The following is a 13,560-nucleotide window of genomic DNA, read 5'->3' on the forward strand; positions in this document are numbered from 1 at the left end:
GAAACTTGATAGGAATTAACTATGAAAGCAATGTAGTGTCAAGGAGGTTGAGGAGGACAGCTTAACCAGAGACAGTGGGGGGTCCCTTCTTCCACAATGACCTGAGAAAATAAGTCAAGTAGAGACAGACTTTGGAAGCCCGAGTGTCAAAGGCAAAGCTGAAGAAGCTGACCAAGCTGTGGTCTCTGCTCATTTGGGTGGGTGACCCACATGATGGAGACCTGCTAGGTGGAGGCTGTAGGCATTGAGTCAGGGCATGAACCAAATGACTAGCTTCACTGACACAAGTGGACCGGCGACCATGTTAGTGACCCATACCTATAAAAGTGTACTCTCCTCTCTTACTCTGAACACAGTCCCATTAGCCAGAATGTAGCCTCACCCTCTCCCACACACATTCCCATTTACCTGGTGGCAGGTGAAGCTTCCCCACACCCCTCCCCACCCGATGTTTCACTGAGCCCAACCCTGCTCCTGTGGCCACCCAACTCCTCCCTCCACTCCCCCAGTGCCCTGTGCTTGCCATCTGAGACATCTACGAGGCATGCTTTCACAAGCTGCATGCAGGAGCATAATCTCTGTAGTTGGCATGGTGCCCCTTGCAGGTTAGGCACTGTGCTCATGCTGCTGCTGTGACTGGCAGGCAGGGCTTATGCTGTGTCCTCCAGCTCCCTCATACTTTTATTCTTTCTCATGCTTTCCTTCTCCCTCCCCGTGGCCGTTTTTGTTCATTAACTCTTCCTTCTTTCCACTACCCATTGGTCAGGAGCCATCGACCCTACCCAGCTATACCTACCAGCCTGCTTTCCCACCCAGAGGGCAAGGTGAACCATCCATTCCAGCATCACGGCGTTAATGACAGCAGGCCACCAGCATCCCCGGCCTGCCCTCAACTGTGTTCCATGCCCAGCAGTCAGCGACTCATACCCTGACATTGACCAGAATAGCACACTCATCCCACCAACTTTGATATATTGAAATAAAATAAAACAACAAATGATTTCCTTCAAGGTGTATGATTAAGCACTTACTGTTATCATGTCAATTCTAATGCATAGCCACCCTATAGGACAGGGTAGAACTTCCCTTGTGGGTTTCCAAGACTATAAATCTTTAATGGGAATAGAAAACCTTATCTTTCTCTCTGAGTGGCTGGTGGTTTCAAACTGCTGATATTGTGGTTAGCAGACTATCATGTAACCACTATGCCACTGGGGGGAGGAAAAAGAAAAAAACAACAACTCTTATTAGAAAAAGACAACTTTAAAATTCAACCTGGATTACAGACTTATGTTAAGACTTAGAATTAAAAGCTAAAAACAAACAAACAAAAGCCCTCACTGTCACTGAGCCAATACTGACTCATAGTGACCCCCGTGAGTTTCGGACACTGTACTGATTTACTGGAATAGAAAATCTGCGTTTTCTCCCACGGAGCTGCTAGTGGTTTCGAACTGCCAACCATGTTGCTCTTAACCCAACAAAGAACCACCACACCAGCAGGGCTCCTTACAAATAGATTTGACTCCACCTTTAAGTTAATCTACTTACAGAGACCAAGTGTCTTAGAGTTTAAGCTCCTGCCTGTGTTATATTTGTGCATACTGACCGTGGGGGCTTTGGGGCTGACTCTGAGACGATGTCTCAGCTTCACTTTTCAGTGCACTGCTTATTTGTTAGTGCTTTTTCTTCTTCTTCTGTATTTGGGCCTTTCAACAGAGATTTTTCTTGACTGAGATTTCAAGTACTTATTTTTAAATAATATCCTATTCTTATTATGCTAGGTTTTTTTTCTTTTCCCTCTCTGGAACCACTATACTGTAAAATTCAAACTCATGGCCATAGAGTGAATTACAACTCACAGTGAACTTAGAGGTCAGATAGAACTGCCGCTGTGGGTGTCTGAGACTGTAAATCTTTATGAGAGTAAAATGCCAATATTTCTCCCAGCAAGGAAAGCCACTGCTTTCCCCCCATTCTGGCAAGTAAGGTCCGAGTATCCCAGTGCCCCTGCAACATAGGCTCGGCTTTCTCCAGGCCTGCCAAGGATGACCGAGGGCATCTTCATGCCCCAGAAAGGAAGTCTGTGGTCTTTCCTGCGTCCCAGCAGGGAAGCCTCCAACTGGCCCTCTGCCTCATCAAGGAGCTCCCTTCATCCCCCTGCCTGGAGAAGACATAGCCAACTACTCCCACATGACCCAGCAGCCTTACACCTCGGACAGCTGCACCCTGATGCTGCAGAGAGTCAGTTGTGGTCTCTCTACACACACACACACACACACACACACACACACACACACACACACACACACCAACCTGCAAGAAAAATGGACACAAACAGCTAAACACAATTTAGATCCAATGGAATATTTTGAAGAAAAGCCATGAAACTAATAAATAGAATTCTAAAGAATGATAGCCCACTACTTTCCATAGATGGGGGGAATGTTTGAAAGAACACAATGAAGAGAAAACTGGAAACTGTACCCTAAATAGAATTGCAGAGGATAGATAATGAGATAACAGATTAGACAACCCAGCAAAACCCAAAGAAATGGAAAGCTGAATTGGTGAACTTGAAGAGAATCCCCTTGACTAGAACTGATGAGAAAAATAATTAACAAAAAATAGCAAACTAATCTGTGAAAAGCCCAAGAATTACGTAGTACACGCTCAAGGGGTACAACCTATGCTGCATTGGAATCCCAGAGCATCAAGAAACAAAAATATCCAGAGAGAAAATAGAACAAGAAATGATGAAAGAAAATGTCCCCAACTCCATAAAAAAGGCAAAAATAACTCTTCAAGAAGACGAAAGGACCCCAAGCCGGGCACGCTCACAAGAAAAGCATCGCTGTCTGTCTTAGTCAAGTTCTTAGCTATCAAGGAAAAGGAAAGAAGCCTGAGGCAGCTGGAGATAAAAGAACAGTCACCTGCAAAGCAAGACCAATGAGAATCATTGAATTACTCAGCAGAAACCATGCAAACAAGACAATTAAGTGGCATATATGAAACCTTGAAAGAAGAAAATGCCAAACCAGAATCTTATATCAAGCAAATCTATCCCTCAAGTATAGGGAGAAATACATTTATTTCTAGACAAGGAAAAATTAAGTAATTTTTTAAAACAAGATAAACATTACAAAAAACATTGAAGGGAACATTTTTACAGAGAATCAACAACAAAAGCAGACAAATCTTAGAGCAGCATACTGGAGCTTTAGATATTGGTGGTTTTCTTTCTTTTTTTTTTTTTTTTGGAGGCACCTTACATTCTTCATAGGCCACACCAGAAAGACTCCATGTGGAAATCCCACTAAATGAACTGGCTTTACCTCTATAATACACTTGTAACTCTTGCAGTTAAGGCCGAAACGCTCTTATGTGGGAAGAATCATATAACTGCTATCTCTGGTTTGGATCTTTTACCTTGAGGATGCCCAATGAATGGTAGACTGGAACTACCATATAATTAATAGTTCCTTGCTTTATTATGACATGTATTAACCTGGTATGCATGGTTCTTCTGCTATCAATGAATATAGAAAGCTTTGCCCAATCACCAGCTTTCATTATTTGGGTAAATAGTGTCCAGCCACTTAAGAGTTTAATTTGTACTAGTCAACAATTCATGCGTTGCAGATGGTAGTCAGTCTATACTTATATAATGTCATTTTTTTCAACAGTGTTTTCAATTCTATAACATTGGTTTAATTGATGACACTATCAATAGAATTACCTTATGTCCCAGAGGGATGATTGATAATATCAGTGATGTCTTTAAGATGAACCAGAGACATATATAAATCACATAGATAGAGGAATGGATTTTGAGCTTACGCTGAATTATAATCTCAATAAAAGACACCCAAATAGGTAACTAACATGGGAAAATATCAGTAGCCATCCAGGGATGCAAATAAAAGCAGTGATACGATATCACCTTATAGTGACCATTATAGTCCAATTCAAAATATCAGAAAACAACAAATTCTGGAAAGGGTGAGCCTGCAAATATGTACAAGTACTGTGGAAAGCAATATGACAATTCAAACAACTGGGAATTGAGATTCCATATGATGCAACAATACCTGTGCTAATTATATACTTTAGAGCCATAACATGAACAGACACGTGTACTTCCATGTTTATTGAAGCACTGTTTCCAATAGCAAGATGGTAGAAACAGCCCACATAGCCATCTGGAAGACTGGATAAAGAAACTTGTACACACACAATGGAATACTATGCAATGCTAAAAAAACAATACTGAAACCATGAAAAACCTCATGGCACAGACGGACCTGGAGAACATTATGCTGCGTGAAGTTAGTCAATCACAAAAGGACAAATATTTCATGAGAACACTGCTATAAGGATAAAATCTAAGAAAAAGACCTGCATACCAAAGCGAACAAACATTGGAGGTTCTCCCAGGAATGAGGGCGAGGTTGGAGGTCCAGAAGAGGAAACCCAGAAATCAGAGGGCAGAAGGTGTGTGAATCATTGGTTTGAACTGTTGAACGTAGCGTTGATTATCTGAAATGTAAATTCTTCCACCTAAATATCTAATCCACAGTTAAGAAATAAAGTGTCAGTTAACTTGCCCTCACCCTCCACCACCCCTCCCTGATAGGAGGTAATTGGCTAACCACCAGATTAATGGTTCAAATCCATCCGCTGTTTCATGGGACCAAGTTGTTTTTTCATTGTTTTTTGTTTGAGATATGTTATGATTCTTAATGAAAGCATTTCTTTTTGAAAGATGTTGGTCCATGGCTGCAGACCGTGGCTTGCTACAGGGATAGTGGGGCAAGAATGAGACGTGCAGATAAGAATACCAGTAATATCTTTTCTTAGCACAGGCACTTCCTGTTTCTCTTGGGTATATGCAGTCACCTGGTGGGCCTTAGTCCTAAGACCACACCTAGGATTCAGCCTGTGGGCAGATGGCTCCATTATGTGCTGACTGTCACTGATGAAGTGTCTGTTCCTCACGTATTTCCTCATGGCAAACTCTTGGATAGGGTTCTGGTACCTCTTCATAATTCAGTCCCCTTCCCGTCCCATTGCCAACACTTCTAAGCTTGGACCTAAAAGGCAACCCTATCTTCTTTTTAAAATTCTTTTAAAAAATTATTAGTTTTGTTAGGAGTTGATACATCTATCATATCACTCGGTAGTAAAAGTACATCAAGCAGGATTGTACAACTGCTACCACAATCATCTTCCAAATGTTCTTTTCTTCTGTTGTACTCCTCTCTGGCATATCTGTGCTGCGATTTCTTCCAGCAGTCAAGTTGGGCCTGCATCCATCTTTATTTCCCCTCCCTCAAGAAAATAGGTCCTTTTGTTAGAGAAAGTAGGGAGAAACCGAAGGAGCCCTGGCAGCATTGTGGTTATGCAGGGGGCTGTTCAGGGGGCAGTTCTACCCTGGTCCTGACTCTATGGCAGTGAGCTAGGGTGGTTTTTCTGGAGGGCGAAACAAGAACCTGTGTGGCATGGCGTGCAGTGGGCTGCGGACACATACCCAGCAACTTCGCAGAAGAGAGGCTGGATGATCTACTATTTTGAAGCTGCTGTTGGTTGCCATGGAATCAATTATGACTCATAGTGGATGAGTCCACACATGCAAAGAAGAGACGGATACAAGGCTGGGACCTTTTGGAAGCAGTCCCTGCTGGATGGACTTAAGTCATCGACACTGGTAATTAAGTGGTGAAGACCTTCACTGTTTGTGCCACCCAGAAAGCCCTGGAATCACCACAGGCAAGAACACCATATGGAGCAGTTGCACGTGGGAACAATGAGGTTGTCTCCACCTGAGTCAGCCACGAAAACAACAGGAAGACATAGGCACCTGGATTTGCCAGTTTGACCTAATAATCAGTATCCACAATCTTTGTAGCCTTTATCATTTCTACTAAGCCTTTACGTCTAAGAAAAAGCATTTGTGTTCATTTGCAGAGCTTTCTGAGGCTCTAGACGAGATTGACTTGCTATTCTTTGCTTCCCGTAGCACACTGGGACCCAAAAGTTTTCACAGCGTATGAGGCATTTCGCTTAAGTCTGATCACCTCGGAACTTATTGTCCAGGATGTAGAAACTCAACGCAATGGTGTCAAAGCTATCTTTGATCTGGAAGGCTGGCAGTATGCGCATGCCTTTCAAATTACTCCATCGGTAGCCAAGAAGATTGCATGTGTACTTACAGTAAGTGTTCTCTATAATTTTATATTGTAGCTGTACATGCTAGGATTTCCAATAATTTTAAAATTTGGTTACATGTTAGAGAAAGGGAAGCAATAATACACTTATTCAAAATTTCAATAAAATTTTATAAATGAAGCATAGAAGTAAATGATCCTAAGGGGAAATAAAAAATCTAATGATTACTTATAAAAATATTGGCAATTGAAAATAGGTTCAAAAATAGTAACCACAGAATTTTGTACATTAAAACAATAACCTGTTGACTTTCCCCCTATGATCATAATATTCTAAGCATTTAGAATGACTCCAAAATATTTGTAGCTCGTGTACAGTAAAACTATCACTTCAAGGTTAGTAGATGGAGCCTAGCTGGCATAGTGGATTGTGCATGGAGCTGGTAACCAAAAGGTCAGCAGTTTGAACTGACCAACTGCTCCCTGGGAGAGAGATGAGTCAGGATTGACTTGGTGGCCACGAGGTATCGTAACACTTGTTTCAAAATAATAAGTTTTTCAAATAGTTGTTATGTTTGCTTGAGCCAGTTATTTTATTTCTTGCAACCTTTACTCACAGGACCCAGCAGTGTTCTGCTCTGTGATAGGCAGAGTCCCTGTGATTCGGATTTAATGGCAGCTGACAATAGCAACTTAGTAAAGACATGATCAATAACAATTTACAGTGTGCTTCAAATGCTTTGTTGTGTAATGACGGTAGCAAGTCAATGAAGCATGATCAGCATTTCCCCCATTTTACGAATAAACTTTTGTCAGAGAGATGGGGAGAAAGGTGAGTATTTCTACTCCCATCAAGAGTGGACAGTCTTGGAATGCACAGTCCGCTCTACTCCGCCCTCTGGAGTCGGCATTGCCTTGATGGCAGAGTTTTTGTTTTGTTTTGACCGGAGAGGTGACACAGCGATGCCAAAGCACAATTGTGGTGGAGGCAGGGAAGCCAGCGTTTCAGAGCAGGCCATCTGAATGTAAGCATTGTGCTCATAGCCCAAACTGCTTCTTACACCTCGCCATTGTCACTGCAGCACCACTTTTACTAGAAAGATCTTGGAAACAGATTGTGTTCTAGAATTGGAAAAGGGTTACTTAAAATTATGGTATACCCATTTAATGAGTGGTTCCAATAGTAGTAAAACCCATCATGTGGAATTGGGATCATGATAGTGGGGGGGGGGGAGGAAGCATTCAAGAACTAGAGGAAAGTTGTATGTTTCATCATTGCTACACTGAACCCTGACTGGCTCGTCTCCTCCCCAAGACTCTTCTGCAAAGGGGATGTCCAATTTCCCACAAATGGGCCCCTGGATTCCCACTCTGCACTCCCCCTCATTCACAGTGCTATGATTTTTTTGTTTGTTTGTTTGGTCTTTGATGCCTGATACCTGATCCCTTTGACACCTTGTGATCTCACAGGCTGGTGTGCTTCTTCCATGTGGGCTTTGTTGTTTCTCAGTTAGATGGCCCCTTGTTTATCTTCCAGCTTATAGGACCCCAGATGCTATATCTTTTGATAGCCAGGCACCATCAGCTTTGTCTTCAGTGACTGTGTCAGGGTAGGCTGGTGTGCTTCTTCCATGTGGACTTTGTTGTGCTCTTCCATGTGTGCTTTGTTATGTTCTTCCATGTGGTACAGTGTAGCAATGATGAAACATACAATTTTCCTCTAGTTCTTGAATGCTTCCTCCCCCTCCCTCCCACTATCATGATGCCAATTCTACCTTACAAATACGGCTAGACCGGAGGATGTACACTGGTACAGATAGGAACTGGAAACACAGGGAATCCAGGACAGATGATCCTCTCAGGACCAGTGGTGAGAGTGACGATACTGGGAGGGTGGAGGGAAGGTGAGGGAGAAAAGGGTAACAGATTACAAGGATCTCCATATAACATCCTCCCTGGGGGACGGAAAGTGGAGTAGTGGGTAAAGGGAGACATCGGATGGTGTAAGATATGACAATAATAATTTATAAATTCTCAAGGGTTCATGGAAGAGTGGGAAGGGAGGGGGGGATGAGGAGCTGATATAAAGAGTTCAAGTAGAAAGCAAATATTTTGAGAATGAGGAAGGAAACAAATGTACAAAAGTTCTTGACACAATGGATGTTTGTATGGATTATGATAAGAGTTGTACAAGTCCCAATAAAATGGTTTAAAAAAACCCATGATGTGTACAAAAAGTGGGTGGAATGACACAGTATGAAATTATATAGTACCCTAGTAGATATGCAATTTCAAATAAAATTATGCATACAAAGAACCTGGAGGGAACATCCCAAAATATTAGATATAGCTCTAAAACTATGAGTAAGGGAAAAAAATCCTGAAAGATGTGGAAGGAAAAGCCATTTTTTTAATAACACATGTGGAAATATTTGATTAGGTGTTTTTCTTTTCCCCACCCTTCACCTTTTGAACTTTGTAATAAATCCTATAATAAAGGCTGATACCACCAGTGTTGAAAGTTAAACATTTGTGTTGTGTTTATTAAACTACTTTTTTCAACATTTCTGAGAGCTTGAATTATTTTCAAAATAAAAACTCTGGGGAAAAAGTTAAATATACTCATTGGCCCTCAACAAAGATTCATTATATGTGATTGAAGAAGAGATTATCTGGGTCTTATTAAGAGTGCTGGTATTTCTTGAAATAATTTTAAGGTATGAGTAGTAATCTTTTTAGATAGCCTTTTTTGTTCTTTTAACAGTGAGTTGTAAAGTAGGCTAGTCTGTGGATGAACTTACCAGAGTTTTGAAAGTGCAATCACACTGTAGATTACTGTAAGTACTGTGAGTGTACAAGGAAGGGACGGGTCACTAAGAATATAGTTATATTTGCTTATGTTTTATTATGAATGACGATTTTCTTTTCTTTCTGAAAGGATTCTTTTCCATTGAAAGTTCGTGGCATCCATTTGATAAATGAGCCAATAGTTTTTCATGCTGTCTTTTCTATAATTAAACCATTTCTGACGGACAAAATTAAGGAACGGGTGAGTAAGTACACATTGCACTTCCTCTTGCTCTTGAGCAGTAGTTCTCAACCTTCCTAATGCCGCGACCCTTTCATACAGTTCATGTGGTGGTGACCCCCAGCCATAACATGATTTTTGTTGCTACTTCGTAACTGTAATTTTGCTACTGTTAAGAATTAGGCGACTCTGTAAAAGATCATTCAACCCCCAAAGGGGTCGCGACCCACAGGTTGAGAACTGCTGGTAGAGCGTCTATACTAAAGACTCTGGTGTCCCTTTTTGTTTAAGTCCTGCCTGATTGCTCACTCCCATTAGGCCAATAATTTGAACATTTATCTACCTAGCCACCTACTTTCCTTAGCTCAAAATATACTTTTGTTTTTAGAAAATCAAATGTTAGGTTCTGGAAAAACAAGGATTCTCAGGCATTGTGGATAGGCTGCTAACTGAAAAGTGCCGAATCCAAACCCATCAGCCTTTCCGAAGAAGAAAGATGAGACTTCGGAAACCCCAGGGAGCAGTTCCAGTCAGCCCTAGGCTTTGGAACCCGGAGCATTGGCAATCTTGTGATTGGTGGGAATGCAGAGCGGTGCGTTCCCTGTAGAGGGCAGCATGGCAGCATTTGTCAAAATTCCCGTGTTTGCATTTCTGGGAATTTATCCTACAGTTACATCTGTACATAGGCTTATGCTAAAGGATTCGTGGCAGCAGAGATTAGAAACCACTAAGTGTTCAATGGCAGGAATCGTTACTATTGCTACACAACAGAGTACAAGATTTTCAGGATATATTGCAAAGTGAAATAGGCAAAATGCCAAATAGTGTTTATGGAATGTTACCTTTCATATATATATTTTATCATATATATGATAAATCAGAATGCATAGTGACATTTCCACAGAATTAATAAAATTACATAGAAGAAAAAATAACATATGCGATCCCTATAAGGAACAGAAAGAATGGCTGGGTTGAATAGAGTAGATTAGGATGGGGGAGGGGGGAAGCAAGAAATCTCAACCAACATTCATCTTTTATATGGTTTTGATTGTTGACCGTGTAGGTGCAAATAACATAATTAAATCATTTTATTAATTAACTATGTATCACTGAAAACCACAGTACCCGAATTTTGTGAGTTAATATGATGTCAGGTAAAAGCAAAGACATCTGATATTTTTATGAACCTTTGAATCCTTAAGTCAGGTGAATATGCAGTTTCTCTTAGAATTAAAAAAATCTTTTTTTATTATAACCTGGGTTGTTAAAAAGAACAAAACAAATGAATGAAAAAATTGCCACGTGGAGATGGTGTTCAACCTCCTCCAACTTCATAAGGGAAAGAGAAGACTATATACATCCACATCAATTCTTGGCTAATTCCTACAAAGCAGACGTCAGACATGCCTCCATCCGCTTTCATCTTTTATCAATTCTGACACCAACCATCCATCCCAAGGCATTCTGCTTCTCTGCGGTGCTTGATAATTCACAATTATCTACATATAACCCATTCCTAGGGGGATGGATAACGCAAAAGTTGGTGAAGGGAGACGTTGGATAGTGTAAGATATGACAAAATAACAATAATTCATAAATTATAAGGGTTCATGAGGGAGGAGGGGCTACCAGGGAGCGAGGAGGTGGAAATGAGGAGCTGATGCCAAGGGCTTTAAGTGAAGAGCAAATGGTTTGAGAATGTTGAGGGCAATGAATGTACAAATGTGCTTGACACAATGGATGGATGGATTGTGAAAGGAGTTGTAAGAGCCCCCACCCAGTAAAAAGATTTATATAAAAAAAGAAATACCCAGGAAACAATTGCTCTTCACTCCGAATTCTTTCTCACAGTCATGCCCCAGACATACTTCTGTGCAGCCTCAGCCTCTCAGCCATTAGGTGCAGTTGGCCTCTGTCCAGCTCAGACAAGGTTACAAAGCTCCTTTAGTAGTGCCGGGAAATGCTCAAAAGTGCACCCTTCTGCCTTAGTCTCAGTCCAAAGGTGCAGTGCTGGAGCTCTCACCCTCTTAATTACCTGCCTGGAGGCAACCACCTCCTCCGGCCTCAGTTTCATGCACTCTGTGGGCTGGGCAGTCACCACTCTTGTCTCCTGCTCTGGCTCAAGAGCCTCTACTGCTGTTGCTTTTCTCCCACTTGTCTGCTACGTCTCTCCAGTGTCAGTTTTCTGTCTAGATTAAGGAAATTCATTAGGCAGGGATCTCTGTGTCCAAACTATGCCCTGCATTCCTGGCTTTTCAAAGATGTTTTTTAAAGAGTGGTGATTCCATAGAGTTTTGTCTCTTGCCGATTTTGTTCAGCTTCTTTTCCTGGTCTCCGAATCCACTTCTCTATACTTTCCTCTGAAGCTCAGAGTTCCTGAAACAGCTATTTCATTTGGCTGCTTATATCTTTGTTGTAGATGGTGTGAGTAGCAGGTCTGTATAGCCTCCTATTTTGCTGGAAATCCCTCTCAATTTGCTTCTTTAGCCTATCCTCCTTAGGGTAGGGTTGATGGATTAGAATTTGTATATGTTTCTTAGAGCTTCTCATGTCTTTGTTGTTGAATGAGAGTCAGGGTAGTTTGTATGCATCGTCCATCATGTCCTAGCCTTTGGATTTTTAAAATGCTGAAAATAGTCTGAATTTCCAAGAATGGCAGCCACTCTTCTATGTTGATTTTCTATTGAAATGTGTCTACTCCCATTGATAGGTGGAAGAAATACCTTCTAAAACATTTTTGTTATTTCAGATCCATTTGCATGGAATCCATTACAAACCAAGCTTACTACAGCACTTTCCAGACATTCTCCCTGTGGAATATGGTGGTGAAGAATTCTCCATGGAAGACATTTGTCAGGAGTGGACAAATGTTATAATGAGGTCTGAAGATTATCTGCACAGCATTTCTCAAACCAGTTCATGAGAAGTTTTTAAAATGTGAATGGCTTCCTAATCAACGATACATGAGGGAGACTGCTCTCTGATTACTAAATGAAGAATGAAAAAGCTCGAGGGAGGGAAGAGAAAGGAAGAAAGAAAACTAGAGAATCTTTAAAATCAATTAATGGTTGATTGACATTTAAAAATGCAGAAACCCTTTCTACATGAACAAGATGGGCATTGGGGGAAGCTTTTATTTTTTAATGACGCTTCTTCACCTTTGAAGTAGCTAATGGTAGTGTACCTTAAAAGCATAGTAGAGAGTCTTGATATTGGCACTAAAAAGATAACATAAAAAGTATGTCTGTATATTTCTTAAAAAGGTTTCATTATTGCAATTTTGCTGATTACATTAGTTTCATAAAAAGTATATACTATAATCCACCATAAAATACTAGTAAAAATGGACTGATACTTAAGAACTATTAGCATGCATTTTAGATGGCTGTCAGATAGTTAAAATTCAGGTTAGTTATTTCTGAGGGCCAATAAAATAGTTCATCTCAGGGAAATTCTGTTTTCAGACCTTTGCACAAAAGAAACCCTTGAGTGATGAATCTACGTGCTATAAGCCATTGAATGTAGCATCTAGAGGTGTCCTTGAAATTAGTCATATAGATATAATTGAGAAAACTAAACAATGTATCATTTTAGAGCTGGAATATATTTAATGCTTTTATATCTGAGCTCTACTTTTAATTGAACAATAACAATTATACAGTAGAAAGGAAATGTTTACATTTTAAAAATGGCTGTCCATTATAGCGTATATTTTCATGAAATGTATTTAGATTTTACTATTATATCAGAATATTCTAATCAAATCCTATAATTCATATTTGCTTAAAATTTATGACATTTATATTGTAGTTTATGCCTAAGAACATTTCATTTATTGAGAAAGATATCATCTTAGTCCTTATTTAGCTTCCAATGTATGATATAATTTTTAAACTTAGTGCCTTATAATGCCTTAATTTTATATTAAACTTGAAAATAGAAGAATAAAAGATCGAACATCTGTTGAACACTTGTGAAACTAGTTGAGTTTCAAGTTTAATCACATAACAGCATCATTGTGAAGGATATATGAAGGATGTTTTTCTTTATAAGAAAATTAGTGTAATCAGGTAAACTGATATTTATGATTCTTTATACATATATCTGTGATAAAATTTAAAGTAATTTTGTATGTTCTTTAAAGAACATGTTTGATTTTGGTTTAGTATTGGGAAGCCAACTTTATTATAATTTTTATTTTAAAATTATATCTGGATTGTTTACTAAAAATATTTTGAAGTCTTTACAAAATCATAACATTTTTATGATTTTAAAATTTTAAAATAACACTGGAACAAAACTAGCTGAAAAGAACAAAAAATGTATGGTCTTATCCAAATTTCAGTACTAAAAGAATTACAG

The 13,560-nt window shown here is 39.9% G+C and overlaps 1 protein-coding gene across 1 annotated transcript in view; it reads left to right on the forward strand.

Annotated features, from left to right (window-relative positions):
- TTPA (alpha tocopherol transfer protein) overlaps positions 1-12,121 on the forward strand; it is a 35,153-nt gene extending 23,032 nt beyond the window's left edge. Inside the window, exons 3-5 of the mRNA XM_075550843.1 lie at positions 6,020-6,213; positions 9,106-9,216; positions 11,948-12,121. Of these exons, the coding sequence (XP_075406958.1) occupies positions 6,020-6,213; positions 9,106-9,216; positions 11,948-12,121 (479 nt within the window). The remainder of the gene's footprint in view (positions 1-6,019; positions 6,214-9,105; positions 9,217-11,947) is intronic.
- Positions 12,122-13,560: the final 1,439 nt, after the last annotated feature.

This window comes from Tenrec ecaudatus, chromosome 5 (assembly GCF_050624435.1).
Source record: "Tenrec ecaudatus isolate mTenEca1 chromosome 5, mTenEca1.hap1, whole genome shotgun sequence".
Taxonomy (NCBI): domain Eukaryota; kingdom Metazoa; phylum Chordata; class Mammalia; order Afrosoricida; family Tenrecidae; genus Tenrec; species Tenrec ecaudatus.